The sequence below is a fragment of the Gossypium arboreum genome, chromosome 12 (assembly GCF_025698485.1).
Source record: "Gossypium arboreum isolate Shixiya-1 chromosome 12, ASM2569848v2, whole genome shotgun sequence".
Taxonomy (NCBI): domain Eukaryota; kingdom Viridiplantae; phylum Streptophyta; class Magnoliopsida; order Malvales; family Malvaceae; genus Gossypium; species Gossypium arboreum.
In genome coordinates, this window is record NC_069081.1 from 66,452,820 (window position 1) to 66,474,899 (window position 22,080).

The window sequence follows — 22,080 nt, forward strand, 5'->3', positions numbered from 1 at the left end:
ATTAAAATTTTTTGACCAATTTAATGTTCTCTGCTTGCTTTTGATCATTATTTCCAAAATAGTGTTTCAGCATCTGTCCATGTACTTTGAACTGGTGTCCATCACGTAGATCTCGAGTTGTGACTGTACCATGAGAAAATATAGCAACAACTTCAAAAAGGTCTAGACCAACGTGAACGTAATTTAACTCGGTGCAATTTAAATCGAGAATTGATTTATAAAACCTGTTGACCTATGATAAATTATTGCCGTAAAATAATCTTGTCATGCCATCGTTTGGTCTTTTCCTTGTAAATTGCAACATTTTCATAAGCATTTCTCCTAATTTCCTCTAGTTTAGTGATATCTAACAATCTTTTCTTTCCAACCACTTCATAATCCCTATTCACTTGCTTAATTGCCCACATTGCTTTGTGTTCCAGTTCAACTGGCAAGTGACATGCTTTCCTATAAACTAATTGATATAGCAACATCCCTAAACGAGTTTTGTATGCTATCCGCAATGCCCATAAAGCGTCATCTAGTTGGGAATACCAATCTTTCCTCGAAGGGTTTACAAAATTCTCAAGAATGTTCTTAACTTGTCTATTGGTTTGCGGATGATAAGTAGTAGCCATTCTATGATTAACTTCATATATGTTCAGTGCGGTCACCACTTGGTTACAATGAAAGTGTGTACCCTGATCACTAATCACTGCCTTTGGTGTGCCAAATTGGGTGAGTGTATACTTGTGACAAAAAAGTTTAGCACTGTCTTTGCATTACCCTTTGGGACTACAACAGCAGTAGTCAATAGCTACTAATATATATAGATTTCCAAATGAACTCAGAAACGGTCTCATAAAATCCATACCCCAAACATCGAATAATTCAACCTCCATAATTGGCTGCTGTAACATTTCATTGCGTCAGGATATAGAACCAGTGCACTGACACCTATCACATTGATTCACAAAATTGTGGGCATTTTTTAATAATGTCGTCCAGTAGAATCCTGATTGGAGAACTTTAGCAGTAGTTCTCATACCACTAAAAATGACCTCCATAAGGAGCATCATGACAATGCTTCAGGATTGAAAGCATCTCCTCTTCCGGAACATAATGTCGAATAATGTTGTCATTGCATACCTTGAATAAATATGGCTCATTCTAATGATACTTCATTACGTCACGAAGAAATATTTCTTTTTGATGGCCTGTGACACCCAATGAGAGTTTTCCACACACTAGATAATTAACAAAATCTGCATACCAAGGGGTTGCATCTACAGCAAATAACTTTTCATATGGGAATGTGTCGACAATTTGAAGTATGTTTCCTTCTTTACTTCTAACTTCCAACAGAGATAGATGGTTTGTAACTTGATTTTCTGAACCCTTACAGTCTTTTATCTCGATGTCAAAGTCTTGCAACAATAATATCCAAAGTATCAGTCTTGGTTTGGCATCCTTTTTCAAAAAGAGATATCTTAACACCGAATGTTCAGTGAATACAGTAACCTTTTTGCCAACAAGATAGGAACAAAACTTGTCGAAAGCAAGGACTATAGCCAACAATTCTTTCTCTGTTGTGGTATAATTGAGTTGAGCATATGAAAGAGTTTTGCTAGCATAATAAATGGCGTCAAATATTTTTCCCTGTCATTGTCCTAGCACTACACCCACAAAAAAGTCGCTTGCACCGCATTTAACTTCAAAAGGTTGAGACCAATCAGGTGCAACGACAATGGGTGCATTCACTAGCTTCTTTTTTAACTGAATAAAGGCATTCAGACATGCATCGCCAAAGAAAAATTTTCGATTCTGTTCTAGCAATGAGCATAAGGGATTTGCAATTTTTGAAAAATCTCTAATAAACCGTCAGTAAAACCCCGCATGTCCCAAAAAACTGTAGATACCTTTCCCGTTGGTTGGTGGAGGTAATTTCTCAATGATTTCCACCTTAGTTTTGTCTACTTGAATGCCTTGACTATAGATGCAATGTCCTAACACAATGCCTTCAGTTGCCATGAAATGACATTTTTCCCAATTCAGGACAAGATGTGTGTCCTCACATTGCTTCGGTACTTTATCCAAATTGTCAGCACAATGATCAAAATCATTCCCATAGACTGAAAAATCATCCATAAACACCTCTAAAGAGTCTTCGATCATATATGAGAATATTGCCATCAAGCACTTTTGAAATGTGGTTGATGCGTTACAAAGACTAAGAGGCATATGGCAAAAAGAGAAAGTACTAAAATGGCAGGTGAACGTTGCTTGCTCCTGATCCTCCAGTGCAATAGCAATTTGATTGTACCCAAAATAGTTATCTAAAACGCAATAATAGGCTTTTCTAGCAAGTCGATCCAGCATTTGGTCGATGAAAGGAAGTGGGAAGTGATCCTTCTTTGTGGTCGCATTCAATTTGGGATAATCTGTACAAATTCGCCATCCCGTGGGAATGTGTGCAGGAATTAATTCATCCTTATCGTAGTGAACCATAGTGATGCCACTCTTTTTAGGCACGCATTACACTGGACTCACCCAATTGTTATTAGAAATTGGGTAAATAATTCCATAATCAAGCCATTTTATGATTTCCTTATCGACAACTTCCTTCATCTTCTCATTTAATCTTCTTTGATGTTCAATTAATTGCTTGCCTTCATTTTTCAACTTGATCTTATACATGCAAAAAGAAGGATTAATACATTAAATATCGACAACAATCCAGGCAATAGCTTGTTAATATTGCTTGAGAATATGGACCAATTTCTCTTCTTGAGTTGCGTCTAGTGTTGCGGAGACAATAATGGGGAGAGTATTGTGATCACCTAGAAAGATATATTAAAGATGATGAGGTAGTGGTTTCAATTCTAGAGTGGGAGCTTCTTCAATAGATGGTTTGAAAATTGGGGTTATTCTATTGGCTAGGTCTAAGGATTCAATCTGCCATCCATGCTTGAGTTGAAGATTATGAGCTTCAACCGTGCTGTCACAATCAGCTAAGAATTCAAAATTAGATGCCACTACAAACTCTTGAAAGAGTGCTATGCTTTAGCCATTGAATTCTTCCTCAATTAGATCATCTAGCACATCAATAGTATGGCATTCTTCTTTGTTATTGCATGGAACAGATTCAAAAACACTGAAGGTGACTTGCTAATCATTAAGTCGCATGGTTAGTTCACCTTTATACACATCAATCAGAGTTCAACTGCTGGCTAAAAATGGTTGTCTCAAGATTATGGGAACCTCCTTGTCTGTCACATAGTCAAGTATGATAAAATCAGCCAGAAAAATGAATTTATCCATACGAACTAAGACGTCTTTTATTTGCCGTCCAGGTTGAGCCAAGGATCGATCAGTGAGTTGTAATGTCACCATAGTAGATTTCACGTGACCAATTCCCAACTTCCTAAAAGTAGATAGTGGCATTAGGTTAATGCTAGTTCCCAAGTTGCATAAAGCCTTACCCAAATACTGATTGCCAATTGAACATGGAATGGTAAAGCTCTCAAGATCTTTCAATTTAGGGGGCAACTTGTTCGTCAAAATATCACTACAACTTTCTGTTAGTGCAATAGTTTCAATATCAGCGAGCTTTTTCTTCTTGGACAAGAGGTTTTTCATAAATTTTCCATAACTTGAAATTTGTACTAAAGCATCAACTAAAGGAATGTTGATCTACAGTTGCTTCAGTGTGTCCAGGAAATGCTAATATTGCTTGTCATGCTCATTCTTCCTGAATCTTTGTGGGAAGGGTAAAGGCAGGGATATATCTACTTGCACCGACACCTTTGATTGCATTGATAGTTTTAAAGGTCGAATAGTAGGCATATGAGTTACAATTTGTGGAACTTCTTTTTCTGATGCATTGAAAAATTCTTCAGATTCAAACTTCTCACCAGTGATCACTCCATTCGCATCTTGAGGTGCTGTAGTAGAGTCGATAAATGGTTTCCTAGTTTGTTTACCACTTCTAAGAATGATAACCTTACAATGTTCTTTCCCCCTTGGACTAGGATTTTTCGTGTCACTAGGTAAAGAACTTGGTGGTCTAGTATTTAGATTTGAAGCAAATTGGCCTAACTGTACCTCCAATGCTCAAATGGAAGATGAATTCCCTTAAACATAGCTTCTGTACGGTAATATGCTCCCGCATTAACTCCTAAAGAGTTGCTAAAAGGTCAGAAATTGAAGCTTGAGTGTACAGTTGTTACCGATGTCCTTAAACATGTTGATTTGGTATTGATGAGTTTTGTGGCTACATCAGATTTTGGCGTGGATGTGTTTGGCCTTGTTGTGGATTTATCTAAGTGTGCTGATTGTAGTTCTACTGCTATTAATTGTAATTTCCTTGTCTGGGATTGTAATTGCCCTAAGTAGATGTATTCCCATATCTGAATGTCACAACATTTTGTCCAACTGATACGTGATATTCGCGACAGGTTTAAAATTTATAATTAATCATTCTTGAAACTAACTATTATCACGATGAAGGCAAGTGTACCTATCGAACAGAAGTATAGCTTTAACAAGACTGGATTGTCGAACCCAAAGGAACTAAGAGTACTTGTAATTACTTTCTTTTTATTATCTAGCTTAAAAATTAAGGGATTTGTTTATCTAAACTAATTAACTAAACTAAGGGTGCATAGAGAGAAAATTGGGGAAAAGCTTTTGGTAAAACTCGATTGATTAAGACAATACCCAAGGAAAAATCCACCTAGACTTCACTTGTTATTTGACTCTGATTCAGACGATTTATTCATTTGACTTGATCCGTAGAAATCTCTATTATTATCTCTCTCAAGACTAATAACGTCTAACCCTAGGTTGATTAATTGAAATCTTTTTCTAATTAACACCCTAGTGTTGCATTAACTCGATCTATGGACTCCCTTATTAGGTTTCACCCTAATCCGGCAAAATCTTGGCACCCTATCTCTAGGCGTGCAATCAACTCCGCTTAATTACAACAAATTTACTCTTAGACAAGGACTTTTGCTCCTCTGAATAAGCGCATTAACTTGAATCAATATCCTGGAATATTAAAACAAGAATTAAGAACACATAATTAAGAACAAGTCAAATATTTATCATACAATTCAGATAATAATAACAAGATCCGTCTTAGGTTTCATTCCCCTTAGGTATTTAGGGGGTTTAGTTTATAATAATGAAAGAAAACATCTCAAAAGAATAAATATAACAAAACATAAAGCAAACCCAAAACTTCTGAAGGAAATTGAAGGGAGATCCTCAGTCTTGACGATGAATCCGGCTTCTGAGATGGATCAATCGGCTTTCCTTGAGTAATTCCTTGCCTCTTACTCTATGTGTCTCCTCTAATCCTCCTCTAGTGTGTTTAAATAGGCTTTAGAATGCATAAAAGCGTTAAAGAGTGCCCTTTTCCGAATAGAATTAGACTTGGGCTCAACAGGTACACACCCGTGTACGATTTCTTCAATCAGTGTTCAAGGTTGTTAAATAGGCACGGGCGTGTGGTCTACCCATGTAAGGAAGTCCAGGCCGTGTTGATTTCCCACGTTGGCCCATTTTCTCCATTTTCGACCCGTTTCTCGTTCCTTTTACTCTCCTGTGCTCACCTAAGTATAAAAAATGAAATTAAAGAATTAGGAGTATCGAATTCACCAAATCTAAGGAGAAATCATCCATAAATGTGCTAAGCATGGGATAAAAATATGTATAAATTACAGTTTATCAAAAACCCCCACACTTTAGCGTTTGCTTGTCCTCAAGCAAAATCCTCAACTCACAATCAAAAAAAATTCTTCTCAACTTATAACCCCTATGAATAATATCTCAAAATAAACCATAAGTAATCATACAATGAGAAATCAACTAGAAGAACATCAAAGTTTCAAACATTCCAAGTTGAGCATTTTATCATGAAAACATATGTGTCTCCCCTCATCTAAATGATTACATTTGATTCAAAATATCACAAAGTTTAAAATCCTCACTAAAGATTCACTCAAATCACTCGAGTTGTTTGAGGACGATAAATGAAGCACTCATTAGTCAATATGAAAAGTTATTACCATAGGCTTGCATGAAAATCAAATCTCCACCACTATATATTGAGATGATACATCAATCAAAAGGTCTTTAGAGGGTTGTAATGTGGCTTTGGTTAGGGGTTGTGGTCACAAACTGAAAGAACAGGTTAGAATCGAGATTGAATTGAAAAATTACCTAACTAGAAAAATAACTAATTATCAATCGAATACAAGTGAGCTTCTTCTCAGAATATGGAATTAAACACTTAAGCTCAAAAACAACAAATTACTACTAATATATATGTATGTATTGTATTTTTTTTTAAGAACAAGTCAAATAACATAGGCTATCTATCAAAAATAAAACATAGCTAAGCAATTTATTCAAATCAAATATCGCCAAAAATAGGGATAAAATTAATTTAAAGGATTTCAACAATAATTGGTTATGGGTTAATATTAAGGGTAAATCAATGAATGGGTTATTAGGCTCAAGAGGGTTCATTAAAGGTTAATTGTGAAGGTAGGCTTTTATGGAGTGAGTGGGTTAAACCTAAGTGCCTTTATCATCTTGTCATATCAAATCAAATGGTGTAGTCTTGACATGCATAATCAAGAAAGTTCTAGAATAACAAATCAAGATTGACGCACTCAAAGCAACAACAAAAGTGAGCATGAAAGAAATAATAAATGCTCTTAAAGGTTCAAGATCTCACAAAAATTATGGCTTTTTGATGTTAAACCTGTGAATTTCAACTCAAGATAATACCTGAACTTAGGGAAACAACTTAAAAATTTTTAAAACTCAAAAATCAACTTATCATGCTTGATTCTCTAATTCCTTAAAGTTTAAACCATCAATGCATGAATGCCTATGTTTTAATTCAAGACATATCAATAAATATCATAAATTAATCAAAATTCATTCTAATATTGATATGAGAAGATCACATAAGAATAAGATAAAATTTAGGGATTTTTCTGATAAAGATATAAACAACCCCCTCACACTTAAGATGTACATTGCCCTCAATGTACAAAGTTAGATTTACGACGATATAGATATAAGATCATAAGATAGGGAGAGAAGTGAAACTTCCTGAATGATGAATGGACTCCTTGAATTGGAGTTATAGAGAATAATAGGCCAAGGCAATGATAAGATTGGAGGAGGATACTCCGGTGGTGGTAGAGGTTGGGTTCTACAACCACAGTGTCTAGCGAAGATGTTATCGTGGTGGTCGGGCGAGACATGGCAGCCGTGGAGAACCTTTTCCAGTGGAGTTTCAAGTTCCTAAGTGATGGTGAGCTTTGGAGCTCTTAATGACTATGATAAAATCAAGAACTCTTTAGGAAATATAAAGAAGCATAATTACTCGAAAGAAATAGCTGAAAGCATAAATTGTTCAATAAAAATTATAAAACCTAAAAATGAAATAGTATTAAAGGAAAATAAAATAAAAAGTACTATAAGAAGATAAATAAAGATAAAAGTGAAAATAAAAATAATAAATAACAAGTTTTTAAACATCGTCATCGCCGGATGGTTCGCGAGGTGGTGGTGGCAATGAGATGTGAAGGTGTTGAGAAATCTGATGAAGAGTAGCATCAATGTGATCAAAGCGCTAAAAACACTATGCTCAAATCGAGTAAGGTGCTCAGAGATGTCATAGTATGAAGCCGCCGCATGAACTAGACGATGGATGGGTGGTAACTGAGATGGTGGGTCCTCGTGTCGTAGAGGGACATTATCAGGAATGTCCTCTGGATCCTTCTGCTCGGCTGATTGGACGAGGTAATATTGAGGAGGGTTGGTTCCATGTCGTCGCTCGATTATCCTCATATGAAGCATGCTCGAGATGCTCTATGGGGACATCTGGCTGATAAGGGTGAGGGAGGATGATTGTGCTGCTGTGTTGAGGAGCTCGTAATACCGTGCTAGTCTAGTCACATAGGGGCCAATGGAGATGACTCATCTCCTATGCCGCTCTGTCTGATGGCGGATGGTGAGGGCAATGAAATAGGCAAGGTCGAAGACGTGCCCGTTCACCATGCTCCACAAGAAATAGGCGTCGTGAGTGTTGATGACACCGATGCTCTCTCGCCGTCCTGTCAGAGTGTGGGCCAAGATGGCGTGTAGGTACCACAAGGATTGGGCGAGGGCTGATGCCTTAGAGCGGCTAGGATCATAGGTGGTCGAGTCAGGGACTAAAGCACTCCAACACTTCGAAGGAGAATACTGGATATGGCGATGGAAGGTGTCGAGTTCGTTGTCGTCCATGAACTCCTCCGTGTACAGTCCAGTGCGATTCCAAACTCAGGTACGCTCAACTGGCTAACCAAACCACCAAGGCAGAACTGGACCGTTCCTGGATCATCAAGCTCTATCATAACGATTTGGAAGTGAAAGGTCGAACAGAGTTCCAGTGTGAGCACTGAGGTATGTCGGTTCGATGATCTCAAAGAAGAGCTCCCATGGATCAGTCGACAGAAGGGCTTTGACCGCGTCAGCCAGTTGGACTTGTTCAATTGTGGCCCAGTCAATGTAGCGGCCCACACCTAAGGGTCGGGCCCGAAGTATCTGAAAGAGTTCTTCTTGGGGTCCCAAGGAAAACTGAATAAAGGGGTGCCTGATCTCCGCGGTAGGACCCAAGAAGGACGCTGCTCCTTTCCTCTTCTTTGAAGCGGGGACAACAGTTTTCTTACCACGATTTGACATGATATCTACAATGGCAAGATGAAATAAACAATAATAAAAGCACTCCTTAACATTTGCATGGAAAAATATGCAATGCATGTTAGAACTAAATAGAGATACTTCATAGGAGTCATGTACTAAAAAAGATTATGCTAAAAAATAACCTGATCAGATATTTTAAGTCATTACTATGAATAGGAATACGAGAATAATGCCTAATGAATGAATGCATATGGGAATGATAATATGAGAAATAGATTGAAGTCCATGGCAACCCAAGAATGAATGTACCATAATCCATCAACGAGAATAGCAAGAAACAAAGGGTATAAGCATTGCTATTATTAGAACTATGAAGATTAACAGTCAAAATAAAACAAGAAAAATCAAATTAGTAAACGAAATGAAGAGAAAAGAATGAACAAACGCAAGAGCTTGGTAGAGGGAGGAGCTTGGGTCATCGATGGTAGTGTTGTGGTCGGCACACGGGCGTGGCAAGAGGGGCATGTTAAGGAGTTGCAGCGGCTAGGGTTAGGGATTTTGCGGAAGGGGATGATGAATAGTGAGGGGTTTATATAGATTTTTGGCACACGGTCGTGCTTAATTTTAGTCCCTGTGTTTCGCGATTTTTAAATTTGGGCGCGTCTAAAATTCGTCCCATACCTGTGTTCTATGGGCCTGTTGGTTCACACGGCTGTGTCGTACGGCTGTGTTTGTAACGCCCTCACTCCCGAGACCGTCGCCAGAGTCGAGCTTGAGGTGTTACTAAACTTAATTCATTATTTTAACAGCTCAAACAATTTATTTTTAAAATTTCCAGACAAGCTGGCCAACTGCATCACAGTCGCTTAAAAATTCATATCTCGAGTTCCGAAACTCAAAATTAATATCTGTAAATTTTCCCTAAAACTATACTCATATATATATTTACTAATTTTTTTCTAGAATTTTTGGTCAAGCCAATTAGTACAGTTTATTAGTTAAAGTCTCCCCTATTTTAGGGTTCAACTACTCTGACCCCTGTGTATTACGAATCAGATATCTCCCTGTACAGAGTTTCAATGACTATGCCGTTTGTTTCTTATAAAACTAGACTCAATAAGGATTTCATACAAGTAAGATAAAACTCCTAATTTTTTTTGTAAAATTTATAGTGAATTTTTAAAGTCAGAATAGGGGATACAGAGATCACCCTGACCCTATTCCACCAAAACTTAAATATCTCACAAAATATAACTCGTATACCTCTTTTGTTCCATCCATATGAAAATAGACTCATCAGGCTTAAATTTCATAACTTACTCATCATTTAATTCTATTTATACTATTTTTAGTTATTTTTCAAATTTACATTACTGCTGCTATCAGATTCTATTTTATGGCAAATTTTACTTTACTATAGATTTTCATGGACTAAATAGCATTTTAAACATACATAACATCAAATATGACTTAGATTGGCCATTCCAATGGCTAATCATTTACAAACCCTTTTCTTTCCAAACCATATCCATATCATAAGATCATTTACACAAAGTGAGTATTTTGGCATACATGCCACATTCAAAACACACAAGCCATTTTACCAATTTAGGCCTTCGGATAGTGTGAACGAGTTTTCGACCTATCCCGATTCTCAAGCCGGCTTGTCAACAACTACAATGAATGAAAAGAAGGGGGTAAGCATAAATTCTTAGTAAGTTCACATGCAAATAGCAAGTAACATAATCATGAAATTCCACATAAAACATCATTTGTATAAACAACACCAAGACATTCATGTTTCATTTACATTTAATATCTTTCTACGATTTCATCATACCAAGTTCTCAACTCGAGGATTTAAGCACATACCTGTCAAATTTTCTCATTCATCACATTTACCAATTTGTCACCTTTGTTTTAGGCATTCTTCTCATTCACTTAAGATTCACCCATTGAACACATTGAAATATAATTCGAATACGCGGATTTCATGAACGTAAGTGTCATACCCACAGCTAGACAAACTCAATAGCCTGTGGAACTTATGTAGCCAAGCTACCATGTAACCCGCCCATAAGTGAACTCAGAATCAACTCAACGAGCTGGGGCATTCGCATCCATAAGTGAACTCGGACTCAACTCAACGAGTTCGGAATTCAAGTATCCTAGTGACATGTCACTTGTATTCTAATCTATTCCTAAGGTTCAAATGGGCTTTTTCCTCGATCTCACATCTTTGTCTTCTTCCACGGAATATCGGAACCGATACTCGGTGATAGTTCATACTCATCAAGTAATTCACATAATTACATATTATTCAACAATAACCACAAAACATAACAATTCATGATAATAATAAGCATCATATCATATAAATAACATTAAATTGCTCAAAATGACAATTATGTTACTACATTTACACATGAACTTACCTCGATACAAAATATTAGCAATCAAGCCTATTCTTCATAAACTTTGTTTTTCCCTCGATCGCGACTTGAATCTCGTTTCTCTTGATCTATAATGCCAAATTAATCTTATTTAATACATGCATTCATCAAAACAGTCTTTAATACGAACTTTGGTAAAATTACATTTTTGCCCCTAAACTTTTGCATAATTACACTTTTTTCCCTAGGCTCGGGAATTAAACTTCATCCCTTATTCTTATGTTTTATGACATTCTGATCATTTTCCCCTTCTATGGAAACATTAAATTCACACTCTAACATGTACTTATGACTATTAGGTATTTTTACCGATTAAGCCCTTTTACTCATTTTCGCTTAAAACTGAGTAGCACAGGTTGTCTAACATAATTTAAAACCTCATATTCCATCATAAAACACCAAAATACACACATTTCACCTATGGGTATTTTTCCAAATATGAACCCTAGGTTGAATTATTGCTAGCATAAGTTAATTCGAGCTACCGGGATTCTAAAAACGTAAAGAACATTAAAAACGGGGCTTGGAATCACTTACTATGGAGCTTGGAAGCTTGAAACAAACCCTAGCTATGGATAACCCTTGAAATTTCAGCCTAATGAAGAAGATGGACAAAAATTGGCTTTTAATTTTGTTTTTAATTCATTTTAATAACTAAATGACCAAAATGCCTTTACTACCAAACTTTCCAAAAATTCCATCCATGTCCAATTTTTGTCCATAGACTTAGAAATTGGTCAAATTTCTATTTAAGACCTCCTCATTAATATTCCAAAGCAATTTCATACTAAAAACTCCTAGAATGCAAATTTTGCAAATTATTCGATTTAGTCCCTAATTTCAATTTAAGCACTTTAGGCATAGGATTTCATTACGAAAATTTCACACAATCATGAAATCATATCATAAACATAAAAATAATTATAAAGTAATTATTTCTATCTCAGATTTGTGGTCACAAACCACTATTCCGATTAGGCCCTAATTCGGGATATTACAACTCTCCCCCTTTAAGGATTTTCGTCCTCGAAAATCTTACCGGTAAACAGGTGTGCGTATTGGTTTCTCATAGTTTCCTCAGGTTCCCATGTAGTCTCTTCTACCCTGTGCTTTTGCCACAATACTTTCACGAGAGCGACACTTTTATTTCTTAGTTGCTTGACCTCTCGAGCTAAAATCTTAATCGGTTCTTCTTCGTAAGTCATATCCGGTCGTAGTTCAATTTCTGTTGATGAAATTATATGTGAGGGATCCGTATGATACTGACGTAGCATAGATACGTGGAACACATCATGCATCTTCTGTAATTCAGGTGGTAATGCTAGCCGATAAGCTACTGGTCCAATTCTTTCAATTTCTTCATACGGTCCAATAAAACGCGGACTTAACTTGCCCTTCCGTCCAAATCTAAGGACTTTCTTCCATGGAGACACTTTTAAAAATACCTTATCACCAACTTGAAACTCAATTTCCTTTCGTTTTAGATTCGCATAAGATTTCTATCTATCCAAAGCAGCTTTCAAACAATCTCGAATCACTTTCACCTTTTCTTCGGTTTCTTTTATTAGATCAACTCCATAAATCTGATTTTCCTTGAGTTCAATCCAATACAATGGCGTCCGACATTTACGACCATACAATGCTTCATAAGGTGCCATCTTCAAACTCGTCTGATAACTATTATTATAAGCAAATTCTACCAACGGTAAGTATCTTTCCCAACTACCTTGAAATTCCAATACGCAACATCTGAGCATGTCTTCAAGAATCTGAATTACTCTCTCTAATTGTCCATCAGTTTGTGGATGAAAGGCAGTGCTGAAATTTAACTTCGTACCTAATGCCTCTTGCAACTTTTGCCAAAACCGTGAAGTAAATCTCGGATCTCTATCCAAAATGATTGACAAAGGTATTCCATGAAGTCTAACAATCTCATAGATATACAATTCATCCAACTTATTAAGAGAATAATCCGTACGTACCAGAATAAAATGAGCCGATTTAGTCAGTCTATCAACTATTACTCAAATGGCATTTTTCTTCCCCGGAGTTAATGGCAACCCTGATACAAAATCCATAGTAATCTGATCCGATTTCCATTCAGGAACCATGATAGGCTGGAGTAATCCCGAAGGTACTTGGTGTTCAGCTTTCACTTGTTGACAAACTAAGCACTTTGATACAAGCTCGGAAATATCTCTTTTCATTCCACTCCACCAGTACATTTTCTTCAAGTCATTATACATTTTCGTACTGCCCGAATGAACCGCCAAACAACCATTATGTGCTTCATGCAAAATCTTTTGAATCAACTCATCATTTTTCGTTATGCAAATCCGATTTTTAAACATCAAGCAACCATCAAAACCGATTCTGAAATCTGATCCCGTATCAGCTTCACACTGCTTTCTCTTGGCTTGCAAATCTTGATCATTTTTCTGAGCTTCACAAATCTCTTGTAAAAACATCGGTCTTGCTCTTAACTCTGCTAGAATCAAACCATCATCTGATACCTTTAACCGAGTGTTCATAGCTCTCAAAGCAAATAGCAACTTTCTGCTTAAAGCATCGGCAACCACATTCGCTTTTCCCGGATGGTAATCAATAACAAGCTCGTAATCTTTCAATAACTCCAACCATCTCCACTGTCTCAAATTCAAGTCTTTTTGTGACAATAAGTACTTAAGACTTTTGTGATCGGTATATACTCGGCACTTTTCACCATTCAAATAATGTCGCCAAATCTTCAAAGCAAACACTATAGCAGCCAATTCCAAATCATGAGTCTGATAATTCATTTCATGAGATTTTAACTGCCTCGAAGCATAAGCCATGCATAAGTACACATCCTAAGCCATTTCGAGAAGCATTACTATACACCAAAAATTCTTTACCTGATTCGGGTTGTACCAACACTGGAGCTTCAGTTAATAACTTTTTCAATCCTTCAAAACTCTGTTGACATTCTTCCGTCCATTCAAATTTAACATCCTTTCGAAGTAGTCTAGTCATAGGAGCAGCAATCATAGAAAATTCATTTACAAACCACCGATAATACCCAGCTAGCCCCAAGAAACTTCTAACCTCGGTTACATTTTTCGGTGGTTTCCAATCAATAATGGCTGAAATTTTACTAGGATCAACCCGTATACCATCACTTGAAACAATGTGACCTAAAAATCCAACTTCCCGAAGCCAAAATTCACTTTTATTAAACTTAGCATACAACTGCTTATCTCTCAAAATTTGCAAAACTATCCTCAAGTGCTCAACATGTTCTGTCTCATCTTTTGAATAAATTAAGATGTCATCTATAAACACTACAACAAATTTGTCCAAGTATGGCCGAAATATGTGATTCATTAAATCTATAAACACAGTAGGAGCATTTGTCAACCCGAATGGCATAACTAAAAATTCATAATGACCGTACCTTGTTCTAAAAGCAGTTTTAGGCACATCCGACTCTTTTACTCACAGCTGGTAGTACCCAGATCTCAAGTCAATCTTTGAAAACCATGTCGCTCCTTTTAGCTGATCAAACAAATCATCAATTCTTGGCAATGGATACTTGTTTTTGATTGTCACATTGTTTAATTGCCGATAGTCAACACACAATCTCATAGAACCATCCTTCTTTTTCACAAATAATACGGGAGCACCCTAAGGTGAAAAAATCGGTCTCACAAAGCCTTTATTAGTCAACTCTTACAATTGCGGCTTTAATTCTTTCAACTCTGCTGGTGCTATTCTATATGGAGCAATCGAGATCGGAGCTGTTCCCGATATCAAATCAATACCAAATTCTACTTCCCCGACGGAGGCAAACCCAAGAACTCTTCCGGAAATACGTCCGCAAATTCACACACAACCCAAGACTTGATTCAACTTTCTTTTCAACTTCTTTTGTATTAATTACATACACCAAATAAGCTTCATAACCCTTTTTCAAATATCTCTGAGCCGACATCAAAGAAATCATACTAGATACCCGCAGAATTTCACCACTTTCACACTTTAATTCTATAACCTTTTCTTTGCAATTTACTATAGCATCATGCAATGTCAACCAATCCATACCCAAAATAACATCAAATTCACCAAACGGCAACAACATCAAGTCGGTCGGAAAGTAATGACCCCGAATCATTAAAAGGTATTTCTTGCATACTTTATCAACTATCACACATTTACCTAACGGATTCGACACTCTAATCATAAATTTTGTGTTCTCAACAGGTATATTCATACTAGACACCAGTTTCATGCATACATATGAATGAGTAGAACCGGGATCAATCAAAGCAATAATATTAACATTATAAAGAGAAAAAATACCAGTAATCACGTCGGGTGATGAAGCATCTTCACGTGCCTTTATAGCATATGTTCTAGCTGGAGCCCTTGCTTCAGATTTAGCTGCTGAATCTCTGGCTACATTCTTGCTGCTTGCTTCATGTCCAACTTTTCTCGAATATCTTCCCCTCGAATCTGCACCACTAACTTTTACACTCTGAAATTTTTCTTTCTCAACTCTCTCTGGGCAGTCTCTAATAAAATGATTCGGAGAACCACACCGAAAACATTCATTTGCTCTACATAGGCCAATATGATTTTTGCCACACCGCTGGCACTCGGGCTTAACGAATATCGTATTTCCCACACTAGCCGTAGAAGTAGTTTGAGATTTAGGACCCATATTTTGCTTCTTAAAATTTTCATACGATTGTCCAGTCGAAACCTGTGAACGAGGATTCATATTTCTAGATTTTTTGGATTACTGTGAGAATGAACTGCTCATCGGTCTTTTCTTCCAATTTCTAGTCTTAGCCTCTACTTTTTTCTTCTCTTTAAGTAGTTCTTCAGCCTTGCAAGCTCGATCAACTAGTACTACCATTTCTTTTAATTCAATAATCCAAACAAATACTTTGTTGTCTTCATTGAGTTCGTCTTCAAATCGTCTGCACATTTTAGCTTCTATAGGAATATATTCTCTAGCATACTTACTCAACCTGACGAACTCCCTTTCGTATTCAGTAATTGTCATGTTCCCCTGCTTTAATTCAAGAAATTCTTTACGCTTCTGATCAATAAATCTTTCACTGATGTATTTCTTCCGAAATTCTTCTTGAAAGAACTCCCAAGTTATTTTCTCTTTCGGTACTACTGAAGTCAATGTCTTCCACCAATGATAAGCTGAATCCCTCAACAATGATATAGCACATTTTAAGCATTCCTTAGTGTAAGAGTATGCCCAAAGATCAATCACGAGATGGTTGTAATAACATACTTGGTTTATCATGTTTATTAATATAAGGCATTGCCATTATTATTTCAGTTTCTTTTCTGTGTGCATAAATAAACTGTTTTATAATAATGTCCTGAGAATAATATGATTATTCTTAAAAGATCCTTAGTCAAGTATTATTGTTGGCTAGGACAATAATAATGCATTAAGACTAACATGTAGTTGATTGATGATAAAGAGTTGTTATTGATATGGAGTGTCAGAATCAATGCATGAATATGTGTGTTAGAGAACAACATATTGGATTGACCCACTATGAGTATGTTTCTTGGATTATTATGTAATTGTCACAACATTACTCATAGTGATTAATATGTATATGATCCTCATACTTGAGATCATCTTTATCCCAACATCGTGAGTTGTATATTTTGATACTGATCAAACAAACACCGAATCGGTTGTTCTATAAAGGCGATCTTGGATATACCACAATATATGTTGAGGGATATAATTGATCAATATAGGATAAGTCCCTCCTACATAATGGGAGTAATATCTCAGACCACTTGATTGAGTGAGGCTAGAAATGCATGGCCATGCTAAAATAAGTTGATATGAGATGTCATACTTATTTGTGTATCATAGTCTACTCAAGGTATCAAGAAACATGGGATGGACTATGCAAGTGTGACTATTCCATGACTTGTGTCCATTCCAAAGATATAGGACTTAAGGATTAATGCATGAAAGGTTAATCACAAAAGGTTATGTCGAATCATGACTTCTTGTAACTTAGGTAGCATTGATGCATTGCTAGATGCCACTCATTGTTTGTAACATTAGAATCGTACTAATATTACTGCTAACGTTACAAGAACCTATAGGGTCACACCCTATGGTTGAAATGAACGAGGTAAAACATAGTTGGTATATTGCTTGGTTGTCACATGAATTAAATTAATTATAAAATTAATTTAATTGGGCAATCAAATTGTTGAACATACTATATGTACAAGGATGTTGTACACATAATCGAACATAATTTTATTGATATATGAATTTAGTTCAGTATATAAGTTTAAATAAATATTGTTTATCAAATCTTTATTATAATTAATGTAATTATAATTTTTCGGTTAAACATTATTATATTTATTTGAATGATAATTATTATGTTCGGATTAATTTTAATGAATTAAAATTCGTTATAAATATATACCAATTAAGAGGAGTTATATATAGCAAGGGTAAAAACCTAAAAGGATATATAAAAACTAGCCGAAAATATGCAAAGTGGTCTAGCAAATTGCTTAGCAAAATACTCTCGAAAATAGTTTTCAGGATTTCTACCGTTCATTGTCAATCGGGTGGACTACGAGAGGCCGACATTGGAAAAGGTTGCGGCTTGGTTCGATAGTGGTTCAGTATTCCTGTTGCCTAGGCGTCGCTGTCTACTCAGATTGAAGTTTCGGTAATTTCGAAACCTTTTTATCACCCTGATTCATTCCTTACATATGGATCCTTGGTTTGGATCGCCGGAATTTTTTTTTTAATTTTTCGCTGCGCCTTGGAGGCACTGGTGTTCCAACACTCAGGTGTACAAGATAATTCATCAAATACCCGAATAGAATTCTCAAGCCAAAACTTTGCTTTCTCGACATCATCATCAATATTTGCCCTGAATTCTTCGGCCCCTTGCTTACGGATTCTGTGAAATTTCATCAGATCTACACCTTGAGGCATCGGGGGTACAGGTTGAGGAATCGAGGGAGGTGGGGGAGGTTGTGCATTCGGGTTCGTACGAACTCACTCAGTATACCAAGCACTCATCATCTGGAGAAAGGCTTCCCGAGCCCCTTCTCCTCCTCCTTGACCAACAGTAGAAGGTGGATTTTTAGTTGGCACCGCCCCTTCAGCTGGAGCTGGTGCATTACTTCTACATCATCAGCCGCAACTGGATTGGGATCCATTTACTATAAAAAATCATTTAAAAGATCAGAAGTCGTCACACTATCACAATATATATATGGCATGTATAGCAAAACCCGTACATACAACACATTAGTCCAAGAGCCGACTAAACCTGCTCTAATACCACCAAATGTAACGCCCTCACACCCGAGACCGTCTCCAAAGTCGAGCTTGAGGTGTTACTAAACTTAATTCATTATTTTAACAGCTCAAACAATTTATTTTTAAAATTTCCAGACAAGTTGTCCAACTGCATCACAGTCGTTTAAAAATTCATATCTCAAGTTCCAAAACTCGAAATTAAGATCCGTAAATTTTTCCTGAAACTAGACTCATATATCTATTTACTAATTTTTTTCTAGAATTTTTGTTCGAGCCAATTAGTGCAGTTTATTAGTTAAAGTCTCCCCTATTTTAGGGTTCGACTACTCTGACCCCTATGTATTACGAATCAGATATCTCCTTGTACAGAGTTTCAATGACTATGCTGTTTGTTTCTTATAAAACTATACTTAATAAGGATTTCATACATGTAAGATAAAACTCCTAATTGTTTTTGTAAAATTTATAGTGAATTTTTAAAGTCAGAACAGGGGATACAGAGATCACTTTTTAACAGAGAGAAATCATATATAGACTTGAAACGTTGGGATATTGAGTATATTGTTAGTAATATGGTATTTCTTAAAGATTCACCTTGGAAGAAAATTTTGAAGATCGGGTTGAAAAGGAAATTGAGTTTTTATTCTGTTGGGCTATGTGAAGTTGTAGAAAAGTCGGATCGGTAAAATATTGTTTCGTTTTGCTTCTGAAGTTACATAAAGTTATGATAATTTTTCATGATTTGAAGCTCAGAAGATGGTATAGATCAGATCTCTTACATGTTATATTGACAGAGGATATTGAGATTCAATCTGATTTATCGTATGAAGAAAAACTATTTGGGATACTAGCTTGCATGATGAATTCATGATATTGAGGAAGCAATGCAGGAACCGAAAGAAACAGTGAGATTTTTATATCCCTACCTCTTTTTAGGCAAATTTCGAGGACGAAATTTATTAAAGGGGGAGAGAATTATAATGACCCAAATTTTACGGTTATCGGGAAAGTGAATTTTCAGGTCTCCATTTCTGAAAAATGGATTCGTAAATATTTATTAAAAATATTTACGAAGTCAATTGAGTGGTTAATTAGACTTTAATTAAGTAAATTTAGCTTAATTAAGAGTAATTAGTGGAAAGGATTAAATTGAATTAAGTGTGAAAGTTTAATTATAAATTAAAGAAAAGTTAAAGGGACCAAATAAGTAAATATACCAAGTCCCATAAATGAGGCGGCAAATGTGGATAAAAATCTTAGATTTTTTTTCATGAATGTATTATTTAATAAGACTATATTATTATTTTATTATATTGTAATTTATATTAATGTTATTATAATATTATTTTAACAATTGTATGGTAATTATAAATACATGTGTAATAAATTAAATACATACACTTGTAATACAACTAAAGAATTACTTAAAATATAAGAAATTGTTATTATATTATATTATTATATTATATTATATTATATTATATATTATATTATATAACCAAATGTAACGCCTCACGCCTTGAGACCGTCACGAGTCGAGCTTGAGGTGTTACTAAACTTAATTCATTATTTTAACAGACTCAAACAATTTATTTTTAAAATTTCCAGACAAGTTGGCCAATTGCATCACAGTCGCTTAAAAATTCATATCTCGAGTTCAGAAACTCAAAATTAATATCCGTAAATTTTTCCTGAAACTAGACTCATATATCTATTTACTAATGTTTTTCTAGAATTTTTGGTCAAGCAAATTAGTACAGTTTATTAGTTAAAGTCTCCCTATTTTAGGGTTCACTACTCGACCCTGTGTACTGAATCAGATATCTCCCTGTACAGAGTTTCAATGACTATGCCGTTTGTTTCTTATAAAACTAGACTCAATAAGGATTTCACAAATGTAAGATAAAACTCCTAATTGTTTTTTTAAAATTTATAGTGAATTTTTAAAGTCAAAATAGGGATCTGAGATCACTCGACCTGTTCCACCAAAACTTAAATATCTCACAAAATATAACTCATATACCTGTTTTGTTCCATCCATATGAAAACAGACTCATCAAGCTTCAATTTAATAACTTACTAATCATTTAATTCCATTTATACTATTTTTAGTTATTTTTCAAATTTACATCACTGCTGCTGTCAGATTCTGTTTAATGGCAAATTTTACTCTACTATAGATTTTAATGGACTAAATAGCATTTTAAACATACATAACATCAAATATGACTTAGATTGGTCATTCCAATGGCTAATCATTTACAAGCCCTTTTCTTGCCAAACCATAGCCATATCATAAGATCATTTACACAAAGTGAGTATTTTTCCATACATGCCACATTCAAAACACACAAGCCATTTTACCAATTTAGGCCTTCGGATAGTGTAAACAAGTCTTCGACCTATCCCGATTCTCAAGCCGGCTTGTCAACAACTACAATGAATGAAAAGAAGGGGGTAAGCATAAATGCTTAGTAAGTTCACATGCAAATAGCAAGTAACATAATCATGAAATTCCACATAAAACATTATTTGTATAAACAACACCAAGACATTCATGTTTCATTTGCATTTAATATCTTTCTACGATTTCATCATACCAAGTTCTCAACCCGAGGATTTAAGCACATACCTGTCAAATTTTCTCATTCATCACACTTACCAATATGTCACCTTCATTTTAGGCATTCTTCTCATTCACTTAAGATTCACCCGTTGAACACATCGAATATAATTGAATACGGATTTCATGAGCGTAAGTGCCATACCCAGCCTAGACAAACTCAATAGCTCATGGAACTTATGTAGCCAAGCTACCATGTAACCCGCCCATAAGTGAACTCAGACTCAACTCAACAAGCTCGGGCATTCGCATCCATAAGTGAACTCGGACTCAACTCAACGAGTTCGGAACTCAAGTATCCTAGTGACATGTCACTTGTATTCTAATCTATTTCTAAGGTTCAAACGGGCTTTTTCCTTGATCTCACATCTTTTCCGTCTTCCATGGAATATCGGAACCGATACTCGGTTGTAGTTCATACTCATCAAGTAATTCAAATAATTACATATTATTCAACAGTAACCACAAAACATAACAATTCATGATAATAATAAGCATCATATCATATAAACAACATTACATTGCTCAAAATGACAATTATGTTACTACATTTACACATGAACTTACCTCGATACAAAATATTAGCAATCGAGCCTATTCTTCGTAAACTTTGTTTTTCCCTCGATTGTGACTTGAATCTCGTTTCTCTTGATCTATAATGCCAAATTAATCTTATTTAATACATACATTCATCAAAACAGTCTTTAATACGAACTTTGGCAAAATTACATTTTTGCCCCTAAACTTTTGCATAATTACACTTTTGCCACTAGGCTCGGGAATTAAACTTCATCCCTTATTCTTATGTTTTATGACATGCTAATCATTTTCCCCTTCTATGGCAACATCAAATTCACACTCTAACATGTACTTATGACTATTAGGTATTTTTACCGATTAAGCCCTTTTACTCATTTTCGCTTAAAACCGAGTAGCACAAGTTGTCTAACATAATTTAAAACCTCATATTCTATCATAAAACACCAAAA

General features: G+C 35.6%; 2 protein-coding genes across 2 annotated transcripts; both read right to left on the minus strand.

Moving 5' to 3' along the window:
- Nucleotides 1–242: 242 nt before the first annotated feature.
- On the minus strand, nucleotides 243–617 carry LOC108477470 (uncharacterized). Its single transcript, XM_017780017.1, has one exon. The coding sequence runs from the start codon at nucleotides 615–617 to the stop codon at nucleotides 243–245; it is 375 nt and encodes a 124-aa protein (XP_017635506.1).
- Nucleotides 618–3,042: 2,425 nt separating this feature from the next.
- Nucleotides 3,043–3,618, minus strand: LOC108477469 (uncharacterized). The gene is made up of 2 exons (XM_017780016.1): nucleotides 3,241–3,618; nucleotides 3,043–3,147 (listed from the first exon to the last, which is right to left on the minus strand). The coding sequence occupies exons 1-2, from the start codon at nucleotides 3,616–3,618 to the stop codon at nucleotides 3,043–3,045; spliced, it is 483 nt and encodes a 160-aa protein (XP_017635505.1).
- Between the last annotated feature and the right edge of the window lie 18,462 nt (nucleotides 3,619–22,080).

Bases quoted from the DNA above. Each gene is read 5' to 3' on its own strand.
- LOC108477470 (XM_017780017.1), bottom strand. From the start codon at position 617: ATGGCTACTACTTATCATCCGCAAACCAATAGACAAGTTAAGAACATT.
- LOC108477469 (XM_017780016.1), bottom strand. From the start codon at position 3,618: ATGAAAAACCTCTTGTCCAAGAAGAAAAAGCTCGCTGATATTGAAACT. The intron at 3,148-3,240 runs GTTCCCATAATC...CTTAATGATTAG, and splicing joins ACTATGTGACAGACAAGGAG to CAAGTCACCTTCAGTGTTTT.